We start from the raw sequence: 19257 nt of genomic DNA, 5'->3' as shown, positions 1-19257 counted from the left end.
GTATTTTTAAACAAATCTTTGTACATAAAATAACTTCATACATATAGTATAAAAACAATGTTAATAATTTCTATACTGAAATTTAAATTGAAATATTTTTGTGAAAATGCTACCATTAAAAAAACCTATAAAATATAAATACAATCGATTTTCGCACATAATGTAAGATTTGCTCCTCAAAAACTTATAGTCTAGATTATATCGTTATCGTTATATAAAAAATAATATTATTCAAGTTACTCCTTTCAGCAAATTGCTCAGCATATTATTATTTGAACATATTGCAATATATATTTCGTTAACGCACCGGAGATTTTCGAGTACTTTTAAATAGTATAAAATTTTTATATAAGGATAGATCGTTCGAATTAGGATATATAATAAGATTATGTAAACAATGATCTAAATTTTATTTAGAAACAAACAAATTTAACATTATTTTTAATGATAGTTAAAAGCTTGTCTGTGTCGAATAAAGTAATTTCGATTAAAATTGTGGTTTTCAAAGATATTATAATGTTTTTAATCGATCGCTGCTTTTTTAAATATATATATTTATCATGTGATAACGTTAGTTATAAACAGCAGAATAAAGTCAATTTCCTTTTGTGATATAGTAAAAATAAGAGTATAGATATTGAATTTAGAAGATAGATGTCGGTAAATAAAAATTACAAGTTTGTTTCTCAATGATTTCCTCCAGACGTTTAGATACATTTTAATTTATCCTTTAATTCTATTGTAACTGGTATTTTTATAATTAATAGCAAAACATGCAATTTATAACCGGGAAAGGAGGAATTATCACCTGTTTTTAATCACCCTACCTTTTTGTACAAAACTTTAATGTATCACAAAATTGGATATCTACAAGTGTGTAGTATCAACTATACTTTTGTACAGGATACATTATTTTGATTTTGTTACACTCTTGTAGTTTGATCTTTCATGAGTAAGTGAATAATCGTTTGGTTAAATATTCTTTAAAGTGTACATACACTTAATAATCAAATGATAAAACAAATTGATATAATTTGAGTTAATTGTTTGAAGCTAATGACTTTCTATTAGATTAATAGAAAAAAAAAATTAACAGTTAGCCCATAGAAGATCAATAACAATTTTCTTTAATAAATATTTTGAACAAAAAGGTTTTTTAAGTTGTTCACATATTGCATTGTAAATTAATTAACAGACGCTTAATAATTACATAATAAAAGTAATGTTAACACATAGATAAGTAATTTAAATGAGTTAAATCTAAGAAATTATGAAGTGTGTTGAAATATTTGTAAGGTTGAAATATTGTAATATGTAAAGAAAAGTAAACTACATAAATGTATGGTTGACACTTCACTGTATATGGAATTATATAACATATGCTAAGTTTTTTATGAATTTGTAATATATGGTGTTTTTCTTCACAAATGAATATAAAAAAATCTATTTATTACTAAATTAAAATAACATGTTAATCTAACAAAGATTACAGTGTACTATTCTGTTTATATTATTTTCTGATATACACAAACTCAATCTATTTTGTAAAGATTCAACATTAAGATTTCAGTGTTTGGTGAAAGACATTTATTGGTTTGAACTATCTACTGCATACAAGTAATTGTACGTGTGAATGAACATAATTTTTATTTCACAATGAAAATAAAAAAAATGTTTTTGATTTATACAACAAAAATATGGATTAATTATTTAGTTAAGTATCTTGATTCCATAAATATTCTAAATAATTACTTAACACCCTACTTACTTATTCACGCTCTATGATCAAATTCATTTACAAAATTAATTAGATATTCTTATCAATAGTATTACTTTCACATAGCCTTTAACACACTCAAAACAAAAATTAGAAAAATAAAATTAAAAGGCAGGATTGAAAAAAGGAAATCTAGAAGATTAAATATATGAAAAAGTGTTGATTAAAAGTAAAGAAAAATCTTTTACACAACAACGGGAGTGATAGTGGAACTAGACACTGAAATCTTAGGTTGTACTATCACCTTTAACTTTGTTTAAACTTTATTTCAACATTTTAGGTTTGTTTAAACCTTATACCACAATAAAAAGACGTTTACGAAAAAATAGACTGACATTATTAAACAAATTTTATACCTTTAACATGCTCATTTTCTGCATATATATATGTATAGATTTGTATATATATACATCTGTGCACCTTTTAGCGTATATGCCGCTCAACATAGAATTAATTCATTTATAATCTAATACTGTGCATTACATACACATGTAAAAAAATTGTTACTTTTCAGGTAATGGACATTTTTAGGAAACATTTTATGTTTTTTATCAATGCAGAATCCTGCATAATTATGTACAAGTCGGTGAAACTGGAAATTACAGCCCTTTGTCGATACATACACGATACGCGCATATTTGCTTTTGCTTTTTTTACGCTATATATTCTTTCAATGATAGTTCGTAGAATACGTTTTTATGTGTTTAGTATCTATCCTCATCAACACGAAGATAAATTGTTTCTTCCGATTTATAGATTTATATCGTTTGATTCTTTATTTCCTTCTTCAAGGAATTTTAAGCATGAACCACTGTGTGTACCTCTTCAATTCTTTACATCATCCCCTTCATACTAAACTTGTTACAGGGTTTACCGTAGCATCATATTCACTAATTAAAACGAAGACATTACCAATAAGGTGATTAAAAATCCAGCAGTCTTTCTTCCAAAGCTAAAATAAAAAAACAATTATATATATTTGTGAATAAGGAAAACGGAAGTCTATAGATACTAGTAGCAGTCTTAATTCGCGCATTATAGTTAAATGTTCTTCAGTTTTGTTTTCATATCTGAATTTTTTTCATTCTTTTAATTAAAAATATTCTTCAGCATGCTTGGAAGGACAAAGGTCTCAAAATTAAATACTGCTAATACACAACTTCTTTATGTATATATAAAAATAAGTTATTGAAATATTGGTGAACTGAACAATATCAGGCAATACCTTTATTTTAAGTGTAACTGAAATATCAACGATCCATCCATAGATTATTCCTATGTTCGTTTTTTAAGAAGTATAGATAATTTGTACTTTGCTTTCGGTTAATTTTAGCCTGATAAAGAATATTTTTTTTTGTTAAGCTAAATAAATAAAATAACGAAGTGTCCGATTGCTGTAGAATAATTAGCTGCAAACACATGGAACTAATTTTGTTAGTATAAAAAAAACAAAAGGAATTGTATATAATTAATACATGTTTTCATTTTAGAGACAAACAACATTTTTCACCAAATTTACTGAATATTAAACTAAAATATTCATGTAGTTTCTATGACGCATTTAATATAAATATTTTATTTTTCTTTCAAAAAAAAAAAATATATATATATATATTCGTACTTTTTGACAATCAGTAGTAATTTTTTAATAGTAACTTGTAGATCAAACAGACAGTTAGGAAGTAAGAAACTTATATTTATCAGCATATATATACAATCACTATAGAATTCAGGTTAATAGAGATGCAAAAATGAATTAAAAGACATTCACATATTTATTTTAGAAGTATTTGTTTTATATATTTGTATAAACAAGTCAATTATAATTAATTTCATCCATGTATTTGTTAAAACAAAGAAATGTATTATAATCATATTCAATATTTATGAGTCTGTACAAAAAACAAATTGCTTCAAGTATGTATTTTCTAATATAGAAAATAAAGTGTGCTATACTGTATTGTATATTATAGTAAGTACACATTTGCTGACCATTTCATTTCAAATGAAGATATTCTTTATTAGTTTTTTCTATAGAATATTGTAACAATAAAATGATTGTACTTTTACGTAACGAATTCTTTTATAAGTTATTTTATGAGTTACAAGGTTGTCAGAATCTAAGTGTATATTTACACAAACGTAGAAAAAAGAATTGTTTTGTGTACAATGAGTCGACGTTTATAAATAAATACTAATTATCATCTTCAAAAAAACGTTAAACGCACAGATTCTTTGTATTATAAAAATATAAAATTCTTTTGCTTCTAGCGTTTTCTTTTTCTTTCTGTACAATACACCTTGATCTACAAGAACACTGAACATTTCAATGTAATTATTTTTTAGATTCAATGTGTATTATATACGATTATTCTTCTTTTTAAGAAGAATTTAGTACAAAAAATACGAATTTCGTATATACTTCTTTCTTTTATTATTTACGTGGATGGAATTCAAGCAAGACAATTCAAATCCTCATAAATAATATGATCATTAGAAATTACAGATGACAAAAGTACACAGAAACCTAAGTGATGCCTTTAACAATATTTGATTGTCTTATTGTATTTCTGCAATTTCTGTTCGAATTGTTTAAAAAAGATTACGCAATAAATATATGGTAGTATGGATAATTCTTTAATATAAAATATGCAGGAACTTCAAGTTTGCATTGTACGATCGATAAGAAACGTTAGTCACTATAACGTGCTTCCGTGTCTTTAAAATAAACAAATTATTTTTGATCGAATTATATACATGAAAAAAAGGAAAAGTATTTACACAGATATAAAATATATCGGCAAATGAACAATTTCCTTGTTTGATTTTTATTTTATATTGTAATAATATATACTATAAATAAAGTACGGCACAACATTAACGTTAACTCATAAAAAAATTAACGAAACAATCAAATTTTTTAATTGCTTTGTATGCATATATAGCAGCAAATCCAGAGGATTTTATGCGCTCCTGCTGTTTTCACTTATTTATTGTCCTCCATAAACCGATGGGATCATTTGATTGACCGCATTTTCCTCAGGTATTATTGTCAGTACATTACAAGCTCGTTGCTTATTTGGTCATCAAAATACACCGAGAGCGACAGAGAGAGAAAGAGAGAGAGAGCATGCTCGTGATGATCCATCGAGAATAAAACATACTGAAACCAAAGCATTGGACGCAACAGATCTGAACCTGCAAAAAAATCTATCCTAAGACAATTTCATTTTGAAAAAGAGGTTGAACCTCGGAGAAGGACAATCTCGACGGGGAAATTCGCAATTTGTTTCAACGAAGATGCGTTTAGTGACCAACTACTCGATAAACATATATACATAAATCTTTTCTTTTAATATAATTTAGATTCAATATACAACAAAATTTTGTGTATTATTAATTTATGAACAATTATTTTCTGTTATACAGCAATAAAAATGTTTCTTTTTTTTTCTTTGAATGAAATGATCGCTTATTAAATGTAATGAGAAATTATGGAACTTACCATAGGAATGAGACTTTATGATGAAGTGTTCACATCATTTGTTAAGGAATTCAGAAATGAAAATTTGCTATCCTCCAAATCGAGAGAATCCGAGCTATAAAGATTGATTATAGCTGTATCACCACCTGCTGTGCTAGTTGGAGGAGATGTGGCCTCCAAGAAAATGTCATCGTCGAAATCTAAGAAGTTTTGAACAGGATTATATGCCATAAGTTCACCACCACCAGTTCCATTATTATTTTCTGCAACTGTAAGCAAATTAAAAGGTACAAGTTAGTTTAGTTATGTATTCAACAACATTCAAATTATATATTAGTAATTGTGCAATTAGAAATTTTACCATTAGCATGATTTTCCTCTTCTTTTTCAGATTGTGGGTTCAACTCTGGATTAACTGGCATACCAAATGACATTGGATCATCTGCTCCAAATAACTGTAAATGTACATTAATTAATAAAGGATAAACTTTTCAGATATTATTTGAATACTTACACCAAGAAGCGTATTTGCATCGATACTATAACCCTCGCATCGTAGAATATCGCGGAGATTGTCCAATTCTGTTTGCATTGTTTCGAGGTGATTATCCATTTCCTCCCTATAGAGAATTATTCAAAGTAGATGAAAATGTATAAAAGTACCGAAACTTATCCACACAAACTTAGCCACATTTGATGGATCAAAAAGGAAAACGTTGTAAATCCTTTCAATATTCATCCTGAAACGTACAATCTTTCTATTTGTTTCAATGACTTCACAAGCAAATCAATATTTGTTTTCTTTGTTTAGCCAAATTTTTGTTTCATTTCTTTAAATTATGAATGCAGCAATAGAATAGAATAATAATTGTTCCAAATAAAATAGTCATTGTTTTACAATTATTGCTTGTGCAATCAAGTAATTAAGAAATTCACAAAAACAGAAATTGATTAGTGTTTTAGTATTCTGTAAAACATTGATAATGTTGTAGTGCATGGTCTTTAAAATATTTTGCATAAAAGTTTGGGACGATGTATTATTCTATGTCAAGATATATTCAAACTAAATTGACCTTTGAAAACCAGGGAATGAAATGCAGCACTAATAGAACAATAATTAAATTATATGATAAACTACTTAAGCAGAGATATCTAATAATCACAACACCACAATTACCAAATATATATGATTATCAATATATATTATAAATATATATGAGGTAAGTATAGTTTCTTATGTAGCACATTTTAAAAATTTATCTTACAACTTTACTGAGTAAAAAGGAAAATTATTTTGAACAAAACAAATTATACGAGCATAGATTCAATCAATGGAAATTTTGTTTTACACCTAAATCCATATTGATAAAATTTCTTTTATTTAAAATAAAATTCTATATTAAAATCAAGAGAAGCTGAATACTTCTGACTAGAATTAATAACAAAGGAAATTTTTAATAATTTGGAAAATATTTAAAAAATTATATCAAGGAGCCCTTTATTCTTCTGGTTCTATGGAATGTGAAATCTTTAGATCAAAAGCAACCATTTAGAAATTTAGTAAAAAATTACACATTATTAATGAAGTGTTATTACTCCAAAACTTCCAAATTGTAATATAAATAGAAATAAATTGGTTGTCTCCCACCTCTGTCTTCTGACTAAAAATTTCCACTATAGGTAAGTGGAAAGTGCTGCATTTAGCATTTCTTACTTATGGTCTGTGTTGAACTTACATTGATCCTAACCTGTAAGCAGCATCAGACATGCCCGAGGGAATGATGCAACTCAATGACAAATCTTTTGAATTGCTTGTCCCTGCTCCATTGCAGTTGTCTTTGTTCTGCCCCGAACATTTCTGAGCACCATTTGTATAAGAGTTTTTTTCGTTATTCTGTTCAACGTTATCATTTACTTTGTCAAGTTGATTGAAAGTGGCATTGGTTTCATTGCTTTCAGAATTGTTATTGTTTTCACTAAACTCGACATCCTCGGTTTCAACATCCTCGTTGATTATTTCTGGTACTATTAAAATATCTTCGAGTTTTACCAGGGTTGGATTATTCTCCTGAACATCTTCCTCCATATCTGTTGAAGTTCCCAAATCGAGCTCACACTTTACATTAGTGACTTTGTTCATATTAGCTGCCATTGCTGCGAGCTTTGGACTACGCATAGTTGACAGAGGTACTGCCTTTGAGGCTGGTTTATCTTTCAGTAAAGCGATCACCGGTGCAGCGTCTAATGGTATTTCAAGCAAATGTGTTTCTTCCCTAAAAAAGTGAGAAAAGCAGTTGCCAATCTTCGTTTTCTTGAGTTTTTAAAATCGTTGCTGTGCCATAATCTGCTTTTAAACACATTTTTGACTACAATTCGGATTGATGGAAGTATTGCAAGAGCATACAGAGATGAATTTAAAGCATTATATAAGAACATGCTTCTAAATATACAATGAATTAGTCAGGTTGTAGTACATAGTAATATAGATTTTTGTAGAAGAAAACTACATAATGAAGAGGAAAACAGTATTACAGTATTATAGTGCGTATATGTGAAATATATATGAACAAGAAAGTTAAAGAGCAATTATCATCTTTTAAGAAAAGCGAATATTATTTAACTTTTATGGTATAATAAACCTGGAAAAATACTACGGACGTACTCATTCTTCTATATTTCACTGTGTATATAAACTATTTTTATTATTTAAAGGTAAATATTTAATGGTCAATTCAGCTTGATTCTTTCTACATATAAATGTTTATTATATTGAAAAATTTTATGATTTGAATATCATATAGAATTATTGTATTTATTATACATAATAGAAGTATAAATAAATAATTACGTATATAAATAAATTTTAAAGGAACATATTCATGCATGGAATAAATTTTAATATTAAGTAATATTAATAAGAAGTAATCTTTCATGCACACACACACTATCTAAATTGATGACAAAAATAAAAGAACTTCATGACATATTTAATACCACAACATAGACCAAGATTTATTATCAAATAAACTATAATGAGAATTAATATATCAACAATTGTACTCAGAGGCATAACTAAAATATAGATAAATAAATAATGACATTAATATGAAATGAAGTGGCTAATGAAGAATTGTATAATAAACAATGAAATTAAATAGAAGCAATTCAACCAAGGATTAACGAGACTTCTCCCATAAAAGTAACTAACTACTGAAACAATATTTTCGAAACTTTAACTTTCTTTGAATGCTTTAATATGTTGAAATTACAATTAATGTAAAATTTAGGGAAAAAAGCAACTACTGATAGTTGAAAGACTTGCAGACTAAGAGATCATCTTAAAATCAACTGTTCAAATGAGGAATGCTTTCAAAGAAGAATGTTATCGCAATTTTGCTGAACGTTCATGCAGAAAAATGAAACTAAGCAAAATTGCGATATTATACAAAAATAAGTTCTAGAAGTACAAACACCAGCACCAAATGACGACAAGAGAAAAGTGTTAACCTTGGTTCCTCTCCATCCTCCGTCGATGGGATCAAAATTTTGACCGGCACCTTGTTTTTCCTCCTGGCAATATTTAAATTGCAATGATATGAGTAATAATTGAAAATGAATTATCTTATGAAGTATGACAAAAAAGTCGTTTACACATAAACTTCGTTGATCGTGTCCTGAGTAGGCATAATCAGGTTGCGATATACCACGTGCAATTTATTTTTAATGCAAAATATAAAATGAATAAAGCTACTATAGTATGATACGATTTAAAAGATCAAAATTTATGCCCCTGTGTGTTTCATTGAAGTAGAGTATAAATTTTAATTTCATTAATTTAATTATTTCATACATTCCATGCATGGGAAATAATTGGAATGTGTGTTGTAAAGGAGTATCTTATAACTTATCTTTTTTTATCACTTTCCTAATCTCAGTAAAAAGACGAGCAAAATGAAAATATAAAAATATTTTTTCACAGAGTTACAAACATTAACATTTCTTTGCATTTATTATGCAAAACTCCATCTTATAATTCCAAAATTGAAAGATTGTACATGATGTGAAAGATTGTGTACACATCATTTATATCGGTGATCAAATCTATAATTAGATTACTATAGTAAAAATTTTATTTAACTTACTTCTTCTTACCCTTACATCCACGTTTTTTCTTTGTTTCAGTTTCTTGAGAATTAATAAGTTCTATATCATCTGGTAAGTGAAGAGGATCATCAACTAAATGAATTGTTTCCATATTATTGTCTTCCATTATTGAAGTGTTATTATGCTCAGGACTTTCAATAGCTGGGTTTGGATGTCCTTCCAACATTCTGAATGAAACGGACAACGATTATTTCGCATAATAAAAAAAAAATACATTTATGATACAACAAATCACATACTCTGCAACAATATATTCCGAATCTAGATCCGGTTCTGATGAATCAAGTTCGTGAATTACAGGACCCGCTGGTGATGTTTGTGACTGAAAATAAAGATATATATTATATTAAAGAAATAAACTACAAAATCCTATAAATTCTATAGAGTTACCTTTGATAATTTCGCCTGTTTGTTACGTTGACGGTTAGAATCGTCGATCATTAGTGGATATCTTCTTTTAACAGAGAGACCACCACTTCTGGAAGGCTGTACCAATGTAACTAAAAAGTGTATAAGTTTATTAACAATTTGCTGTTGTTTAAGGTGCTTCTGTCTAAGCATTGCTAGTTCTCGCCACAGTGCTTCATTTTCTCTTTTCATGGCTCCAAGTCTTGAATCTAAATGTTCTTGACGACCTCTCATACTTCTTACTTCAGTAAGCATTTTATTCATTAGTTCTGGTTTAATAGGAGTAAGTGCTGGATCTTGTCCTTTATTAGAGGCAATCTAGAAAATTATCACCGAATGCTTGTACAAGTATAAAAGTAAAATTTATGAAAAGTTTATATAAAATATGAAAGCACTTACTTTTCTTTTAATATGTTCTACAAGATATGGATGACCTTTACAGAAGAATTGATGTGCGAATTCCATTTCATCCTTATCACATTTTAAACCACCAAATTCTACAGAAACTTTCTTGTGAAAACCATCTGTATACACACTAACTATGAATATATCTACATATACATTTTAATGTTATAGTTCTATATGTTATCACTTACACATATTCAACTGCCTGATAAAACTGGCCATGTTATTGTGTTTGTAGTAATGTGGCAATAATTCTCTGGCAAATTGTGCCTGATTTCTAATGAAAAAACTCCTTCCATTCTAAAATAAATAAGTGTATACAATAATCTCTTTTCTCCTAAGTAACTTCTAATATAATTTTCTCTATGGTAAAGGCATATTGTGTTAGATAACAAGTTCTATGAATATAAATATTAAGATAATTATATAATACATATACTATTCTGCATATATGTCAATATATAGATATCAAAGTAAAATAATATTTTTATAAAGATTATGTAAATCACAGAAAATAAATGATCTAACTGATAAAATTATGTAATGAAAAACAATCATTTGAACAAAATTAAATGAAATCTTTTCCTTTCTTTAATGGAATTTGTCATCAATATACATCATAAATATAATCCTATACTTTTTACATTCTTTTCATAAGAAATATATTGTAATTAGACTATACAAGATGCAGTACATTTAACAAATAATTAATTAATTTTTATAAATGCTAAATGTTAATATCGTTGCCACATTAATCTCTTAAAAGGCTATTTATTGATATTTGTATAGAATATCTTATTTAATCTCTAAACAATGAGAACTTAAAGTATGTTTTTGGTATCTAGTACAATTTTCGCGAAAATAATGTATTTTTTATTGTAATAATAATACATAAATAAAATATTCAAAATATGTATAAAATTAACATTGACTACACATTTCCTTAACAAAAATCATTCCTGTTAACGAACTTACACACATGTGTCAATGTTAAAGAAACAATTACAAGTATCGTTTAGTTAACGTTTGTTTAAATATTACTTTGCGGTTGGTATATTTTGTTAATCCAGGAATGCGCTGCCATTCAAAATTTATACGAATCGTTCGTGAAAGAGAGCCCTCGACGTTCGATAAAAAAAATGTATGTTTATTGAAATAATGTAATATACATAATCGACCGAATAAGCACCGAATAAATTACAGCGATGTTGGGTGCATGCGAAATATAGGTTGTGTACGTAAAAATGTACACTGCGGAGGTCAACGTTTAACTTACGTTTAATTTGATCGGTCGCGCGACGTTATCATTACGAATAAATAATAGTCGCCGTGAAAAAACGTATCGACCGATGCGTTAGAATTTCATACATCTGCTGCATATAAAAATTAAAGGATTATAAACGAATAACAAAATAAAAGTACTTACAGGTGACCAACAAATAAGGTCGTCAGTATCAGAATCTTCGACCAACTTCCAAAGTTTGGCAAGGAACGCTGGTACACTGGTACCCAATTCCGGGATTGTATGCATTTCTGCAATTTGTAATTTCTCCACTTTTGATCTTGATCTTTCACGAAAAAAATCTTCACATCTCACGACAATGGCTGGCCGCTGACGATGTTATTCTGCTAGTAGTAGTTACAGGTGGGGAGAAAGGGGGAAATATTTTAATGTAGGGACATGTCCGCTTTTCATTTAAGATTATAACGCCACACATTGGTAATGTTTGTTAAATACTATTGGTCATTTCTGTTGGAGTCTGGATTTAGCTATTGAATAAGCTTAAAATATGATAAGCTGATTTTTATTAAAAACATTTTTAAGATAATTTGTAAACACTGCTAAATACCATTCGTAAAAGCGTGAAAGATAAAAATAAAAGATAATTTTTTAATGCAAGCAGAGATAAGTAGGCCGATGGCTTACTAATGAAATTCACCTAAAAGTTTGCTCTATGAATTACCGCATCCAGCGACTGAACATGAATTATACGCATATCTCTTCTAAACGTTTATATGCATGACAAGAAGGAATATGTGAATTCGTACCTGGGCATACCCGAGTTGGCCGAAAATAGGCGATTCAAAAACAAATGATAAAACTGCTGCTCCGTACTTAAAGCTTTAGCACTTAAGGTACAGTTATTAAACTTATAAATTTATTTGAATAAAACAATCTTATTTTACAAATGAACAAAGCGTTTAATCATTTAAAATCCTTCCAATATGTACAATCCTTAAATCATTTCCAATTACTATAAGTTTAAGTCCAAAGTGATTTTTCTGTAATCAATTCCAAAAAAGACAATTCATTTCTGATATTTAATAAAAGCTTTAAAACATTTTTATGTTTTTTAGCCCCCTAGCCTTCGCTTATCTCTACGCTGCACCGATACGAATGAACATTTCCCTTCTCGTATATACGTACGTTTCTCCTGCCAAAAGCATCGGAGAAGAAATATGCGTACAATTCGGACGTTTGTCATTAGAATCTCTTATTTTTAGTGCGCATTTTAGCTAACTTTTTAAACATTGTATCGGTGATCTCTTTATTCATCTCTGATGCAAGCATAGGAAATAAATTCAAAATAAGAAATTTGTTTACCTTCTATCTTTAATGTAATATCTGGAAAAAACTAAGTATATATTAAGATAGGTAAATATTGAAACACAAAATCATTTTTTAAATATTCATATTCACTTTTACATAAAAATTATTAATACTGTTGTATGTTTGTACATATCTTCTGATATGTAGTTTTGTAATACTTTTCACAATACGCACAAAAGATTTACACAGATTACAATTTTCTCATAAATGATCCTTTTTGTAACTTAACTCACACTACACAATTCAAAAATTGTTGAATGATGCAAATAGGATATTTTCAAAATCATGATACGATCAGAAAGAAGATGACCCAGGTGATGTGACTTGGGATGTGAATTAAGTGAATTAGGGGTAGGGATAAGCTGTGCTTGGAATACTGGATAGATGTTGGATATATCATAGTATATAGATTACATACTTAAATAATGTGGAAAGTGGGATAGAAATGTAGTAGTATGTAGGTTATGAGGTATTAGGTATGAAAAGCAGTGTTATTTATTGCGGGATACATTATATAGGAAGTGGGATGTAAGATACGGGACCTAGAAATCTATACTTTCAACTTACTTTTACGTAAAGAATCATCTCCTTCCTGATTGTACCATGACTTCAAGAACATTTTGTATACGTATATCACACTGTGACACATACTGATAAACTAATGTAACAATAACTACAAAAGAAAATCACACACAAGCTTTTGATTAACTGATTAATCACATTAATATAAAATTATAGTAACTTAGTAACAAAAATTCAACTAGTAATATACAGGGTGTTCAGATTTTTTCTGCAAAACTTTATCTGCATAGTCTATAGGCAAGAATAAGAAAAAACTGTTATGCAAACATAATGATGACAACAGAGTGCTTTCATTTTCAAGTTCACATTATAATTCCATTTTAAATATGTTGTCTGTTATTACAATTGTTTACTATAGTACAATTTCTTGATCATTTTGTTTAATTACAGCAAATACGTCATAAATTCTTTGCATTAACTCCTAACACATACTAATTTGTGTTTATAATAAACTTTATAATAAACGTTAATAATAAATTTCTTCTTTCACAATTTCTCACAAGCAAAGATCTAAGATGTGATACCTAATGATCTTGGGGGCTAAGGAATTATTTCCCCTTGGCTTATCCATCATTGAAGGTAATGGTCATTTAACCTTTGCCATACTGGTTAACCAACTCACTGATCTTAGCAAGTAAATATTACAATATGTGTAAACATTTGTGTAATATCAGACAGATATCAGCAATGTGTCCTTATGCTGTGTCATAGAAATATTAGTCTGTTATCATTTCATATTTTTGTCATAACTTTTTAATAAAGCATTTAAAAGCCTATATTCATACACCATTCTTTTTCTTAATTTTGATTGTAGAATATGCTGACAAAGTTTTGCGGAAGAAAACCGGGTCATGATGTATACAGAAAACAAAGATATAGTTTTTGCAGCACTTATGCAATTGTAACATCATAAAGTAACCAGTTTATAAACTTGAGTGGAATAAACATTAATTTTAAAATATAAAATATTTTTAAAATAGTCATAAGAATTAATTGTTGATTTATCCAACTATAACATAATGCAAATAGAAACATGAGCATTAGTTAAATTATCTAAGTATTTAAAGTGTATTATCTGACTATTCTATTTAAAATCTCTACCCTGTATAGAATTTTCGATAAGAAATGCACGAGAATTTATAAAATAAGGTTAAAATTACATGTTCATAAATACTAAATATTTTGGAAGATATTAATGGCACTTTGCACGATCGGATGACTATTTGCACTACACTTTCTATTATAACTGATTTTAGGAAATTAGAATACATTTACCTATAAAAAATCTTCTGTAGATGTTACTGTAGCTTCTATAAGCAGGCCAAAATCTAACTCAGCTAGACTAGCTGTAAAATATAATTAATTTATAATTGAAATAAGATTTGTAGGATCTAATAATATATTTGGTTCATACCTTTTGCTGTAAGAAGATCAAGAAATGTGTCCAATGGAGATAAACGATCTGCTGAAGGAAATGCTGCTAAACCTGTATATAATTTATTTAATAAAAACATAGCTGGAAATATTTGAGTTTTTGTTAATTATGTATCCTTACCATTATGATGATTTCTGTATTGCAATGTTCTACCTCGGTTTTGGCATATCTCACCAGATAAAATATTTGCAGCGTGTTCACGAGCTCTGAACATAAAGCTAACAGGATGTAACCATTGATTTAAAAGTCTTTTCGCTCGTGATCTTGGTAATAAAGACAATAAAGTTAATTTACGAATGGCATTTTCTTTTGTATCACTAATATCTGTAAGAAATATTAAATAAAAATTATAGAAATATTAAAAATTAAGGAGGTATTCTAGTCTAGAGGCATGAATTTCGGACGGTTTTTGAAGCTCTGTACAAACGAAACAAAAAAAAATTTTTACTATCCATTTTTTATCATTTGTTTATTGATACTTTAAGATTACATAAAAAATTAACTAAAACTCAAAATTCACAGTTATGAACTGGCAAAGTAGGAGGTCCAAAAAAAAAGGGTGTCCTGGCGTGCATGATTTCAACCCTTCTGGTCATCTGAAGCAATAACGGATTCTTAATTAGTATAGATGGGGTTATAGCATGAACCTTGGAAAAGTCAAAACAATATTTTTTCACAAAATGGCGACTGTTTGAAAAAAATTTTGATCAGAGCGTGTTTGGGGCGATAGAGAAATGTATAAAGAACATTCACACCAAACTTCAAATAAATCGGTTCATTAGAACTTGAGGTATCGTGCACGCCAACTTGAAAAAAGTAGTTTCGAGAAAAACGCGTTTAAAGTTTTGAGACAAGTTTACTCGGACAACGTCTACCGTCTACTATTCATTTGTTCCGGTCAGACCGCAGCAGATGCCGCGTCACAAAAATGGCTGTAACACATAAAATAATTGATATTTTGAAAAATCCTTTTAAGGACATATTCTTGAATGTCTAAACTTTGGAAATATGAAAAAAAAATTTTTCGATTTTTCAAATTTCTAGACTAGAATACCCCCTTAAAATAAAAATAAATTTTTGATTTAAAGAATATACCAGCCATAATAATTTTGCTGACATCGACTTGTAATTCGAATACTGATCGTTGTACATATTGTAAAAACATTGAATATTTTAAGGTTCTATATCCAAGATAAGTAAAAAACGATGTGAATCCTTGTGGTGCTGGAAATGCTATACTTTCTATTGCGCGCCTATAGCGCTCCAATAATACGAACAATAACCATCGTCTTATTTCGTCTAATTGATCGCTAAAATGATATCTTAATTTAAATTTTGTTGCAATATATGCATAATTATTCACGAATGATTTACTTACACAAGAATAAAACCGCGCTCTTGTTCAATTCGTGGATCGACGCTAGCCGCTCGACATAACATTTGACAAAGAGCCCGCGATGTTTCTAATTGCGCAGCCACATGTCTAGTTGCCATTGCGTGAACGTGTAATGGAGTACACGATCCCTTAGGATGCGTTAATGATGTCTGGGTACCATGTTTTAATAAATACATGGATAATTCTCGTAAATTTACAGATACAATATGTTCCTGCTTAGAAGCAGTACAACTTTCTGTTTCATTAAATAGCAAACCTGAGTCCATGAGTTTATTACTACGACCACTTGATAAATCTCCAAGCGACACTGTAGCCACAACTAATCTGCAATATCATTAATACAAATTAATTTTTATCAAAAATATTGTGCTACTACAAATATAAGAGAATTGCTGAAATTAAAATACAAATTTATTTAAAAAGATGTGCGAGTTATTCATAAACATTCATGTAATTAAATAGGTTAAATAAAGACTTGTTTAAAATGTTACCCTCCACTTGGAGACATTGGTGTACTGGATCTGGATAATGCTTCAGGTTGATAACATGCTAAAGAAACTAATAATTTTTCTGCAATTTTACTCGGCTTAAATCTTGTTTTATCTCCGTTATTTTTACTAAGTTGATCCCACAATCGAGTCCACAAGTCACTGCGGTAAGGAATCAACCTTTGTTGCGGTGATAGTAACATTACAGATGTATTCCATAGTTTTTCATGACTCAATGTTATACTTAAGTCGTTCACTTTAATTTCAAAACTTATGTACTCTTCCATAGTCGTAACAGGCAACAAAGCCAATAAAGGTATAGCATCTGCTAATAAATTTTTTTGTACTAAAGCATATGAACCACCAATGAGAATTTCTTGCATGTACCGTACAATTTCCAATGATCTAGGTTTCTCTGCAATCGCACATACTAATTCTGAAATAATATCCAGATCATTTCTATGACAAAGAAAATAGTGCAATATACCCAAGCGTACTTCTATCGAATTTTCTTTACGAAATACTTCAGTAAGAAAGTCAGATGAGATTGTTAATTGTACTAAATCCAGTGTTGGTAAGTCTATTGTTAATATGTTCATGTTAAATTGAGATGTACTGCTTCCTTCTAGGGAAGCTGTATCATATTTTTTTTTGCTTCCTTTGGTATTAGTTTCTAACTCAAGCAATGGTACCAAATAAGAAGAACGAGATGGAAGGGAAATTAAAGGACCACATAATATGTGGCAACATGGTTCATGATTTGTTCCAATTTCGAGAACATGAGTAAATAGACCTGGTACAAGAACAATCATGTGATGATGTTCATATATTGCAAATGTCGGTCGTATAAGTTTAGCATGAGACCATGGTATGCCTGGTATAACACAATGAATCACACAGCTGCGATGAAGAAGTGTTACAGAATATGCAAAGTGCACTGTATTAGATTCATTCAATGAATTAAGTACATGCTGCTGTGGTTTTACTGGGCGATATAAGTAATGATGGCAAACACAGACCATTCCCTTAGGGTCAGAAACTACAATAAGATCTAAAGAACAATCGTGAACCCTTAAAGGTATAACATCATCCTCATATGTCCCACAGTTGGAAGAAGTTGATAATTGAGGTAAATTTAGTGGTATATTTAGCTGGGGACGAAAAAATAAATTGTTTGAAATATGTGGAAATTATTATTAAACTGCAATTGGTTACTTACCACTGTTTCATGCGGCAATTCATCATGAAATTGAAGACCACTAAGTGTTGGATTAGTTCTTTCTGTTTTATTTTCTTTTTCCTCTTCATCTTCAGAAACTAAACTTATTGGAATTTTTTTATGGTGTATATGATATAAAACCTGATTTACCATGTCCCATTGAGCCCAAATAAATGCTTTAACTAATGGTTCAGATTTTAATTCTTGTATTGAATAAACATCTGATACAGACGTATCAAAGATTACAGTGTATATTATAATACCTATACCATTAAACGATTAAATTTAGTAATCCTTAACAAATATAAGTGTAATCTATATATTACACAATTCTTACATTCTTGATGAATTAATAACAAAAATTTATCCCATTGTCCATGTTCTTTTTCTTTATATAAAAATTGAATTCTCACTTGTTTAGATTTCTTTGTATCCAAACTGTGTATATTTACTTCTTGTCCTTTTAATTCAACAATAAATGCTTCATACATTTCAACTTCAGTTGGTATACTCTGATCTTTGTCTTCTATAGACTCTGAATTTACCCTTGTCTCTACAGAAACTTTTTGTTTTATTATATATCCAAAAACAGTACGACTTTGATTTATTGTTGCTTGTACAATATTTAATACCTCTGTGAATTGGTGCAATACCTGCATCATGTTGCATTTTATTTATACTATATATATTTTATATAAAAAAGCTTGTATTCTTAGTATTGTATATAGATTAACATACCTGTAGCTTATCATTAATCCGGTCGTAGTGGCCTACAACTGTATATGATATGTTTACATTGTCCTTTACAGTTTCCTCTGTCCATCCAACTAATAAGGAACCATCCTTCTCTTGACCCAGTAATTTCCATTGTTCGGCTAAAAATCAAATTTTCATTTCACAGACACATTTTATTTCGTGTTATATATGATGTTAGATGTAACAAACATTTACATTATAACCCGTAACCTTAGTCTTATACACAATTTCTCTAAAATCTTATAAATAAAATAGTTGCATCATTAATTAAAAATTATATATTGTCGCAATTACCTGAATGTGCTTTTTCTGACAGAAGTAAACATAATTTTGCTGCAAGGTTTTCTACCATATCTATCTATAAGTCTTCTCTAATGTATAATACTGTATAATGTTTTAATTTTAAAGAAACGATCAATAGTTTTCAATTTGATAAGTAGCGTAGATCGTATGTGTATTTTGACATTATCTAATATATTGTCAGCTACTGTTATGGCTACCATACATATATCGATTTGACGTTGATAGTGAA

The 19257-nt window shown here is 28.8% G+C and overlaps 2 protein-coding genes and 1 long non-coding RNA gene across 9 annotated transcripts; 1 reads left to right on the top strand and 2 right to left on the bottom strand.

The window, feature by feature from the left end:
• Nucleotides 1-391: 391 nt before the first annotated feature.
• On the bottom strand, nt 392-11924 carry LOC117232227 (heat shock factor protein-like). 7 transcript variants are annotated; one of them, XM_033491466.1, is made up of 12 exons: nt 11665-11914; nt 10430-10538; nt 10233-10357; nt 9816-10151; nt 9665-9747; nt 9404-9592; nt 8769-8831; nt 6998-7534; nt 5776-5881; nt 5623-5716; nt 5283-5530; nt 392-2729 (listed from the first exon to the last, which is right to left on the bottom strand). In XM_033491466.1, exons 1-11 carry the CDS (start codon nt 11767-11769, stop codon nt 5298-5300), a joined length of 1980 nt encoding a protein of 659 aa, XP_033347357.1. In that variant the 5' UTR covers nt 11770-11914; the 3' UTR covers nt 392-2729; nt 5283-5297. The 7 variants fall into 7 exon arrangements, 5 of the variants coding, with proteins under 5 accessions (XP_033347357.1, XP_033347359.1, XP_033347360.1 ...); XM_033491468.1 differs by having other exon boundaries at nt 7010-7534; XM_033491467.1 differs by lacking the exon at nt 392-2729 and adding an exon at nt 4203-4975 and having other exon boundaries at nt 11665-11915.
• A 2109-nt stretch (nt 11925-14033) lies between these two features.
• Nucleotides 14034-14744, top strand: LOC117232232. The gene is made up of 2 exons (XR_004493090.1): nt 14034-14065; nt 14246-14744. It is a non-coding gene; the product is annotated as an uncharacterized LOC117232232 (long non-coding RNA).
• Nucleotides 14558-19211, bottom strand: LOC117232224 (protein pigeon). The gene is made up of 10 exons (XM_033491461.1): nt 19020-19211; nt 18708-18844; nt 18307-18622; nt 17970-18232; nt 16754-17901; nt 16245-16586; nt 15962-16176; nt 14987-15190; nt 14846-14917; nt 14558-14777 (listed from the first exon to the last, which is right to left on the bottom strand). The coding sequence occupies exons 1-10, from the start codon at nt 19075-19077 to the stop codon at nt 14707-14709; spliced, it is 2826 nt and encodes a 941-aa protein (XP_033347352.1). The 5' UTR covers nt 19078-19211; the 3' UTR covers nt 14558-14706.
• Nucleotides 19212-19257: the final 46 nt, after the last annotated feature.

The sequence above is a fragment of the Bombus vosnesenskii genome, unplaced genomic scaffold, assembly GCF_011952255.1.
Source record: "Bombus vosnesenskii isolate JDL3184/JDL3185 unplaced genomic scaffold, Bvos_JDL3184-5_v1.1 scf7180000013285, whole genome shotgun sequence".
Lineage (NCBI taxonomy): Eukaryota > Metazoa > Arthropoda > Insecta > Hymenoptera > Apidae > Bombus > Bombus vosnesenskii.
The sequence above is the reverse complement of the archived record's forward strand: the minus strand, read 5'-3'. Positions and strand labels throughout refer to the sequence as shown.

Bases quoted from the DNA above. Each gene is read 5' to 3' on its own strand.
- LOC117232227 (XM_033491467.1), bottom strand. From the start codon at position 11,769: ATGCATACAATCCCGGAATTGGGTACCAGTGTACCAGCGTTCCTTGCC. The intron at 9,593-9,664 runs GTATGTGATTTG...CGTTTCATTCAG, and splicing joins TCGGAATATATTGTTGCAGA to AATGTTGGAAGGACATCCAA. The intron at 8,832-9,403 runs GTAAGTTAAATA...AAATATTGCCAG, and splicing joins GGATGTAAGGGTAAGAAGAA to GAGGAAAAACAAGGTGCCGG.
- LOC117232224 (XM_033491461.1), bottom strand. From the start codon at position 19,077: ATGGTAGAAAACCTTGCAGCAAAATTATGTTTACTTCTGTCAGAAAAA. The intron at 16,177-16,244 runs GTAAGTAAATCA...ATATCATTTTAG, and splicing joins GAGCGCGGTTTTATTCTTGT to CGATCAATTAGACGAAATAA. The intron at 14,918-14,986 runs GTAAGGATACAT...AATTATATACAG, and splicing joins ATACAGAAATCATCATAATG to GTTTAGCAGCATTTCCTTCA.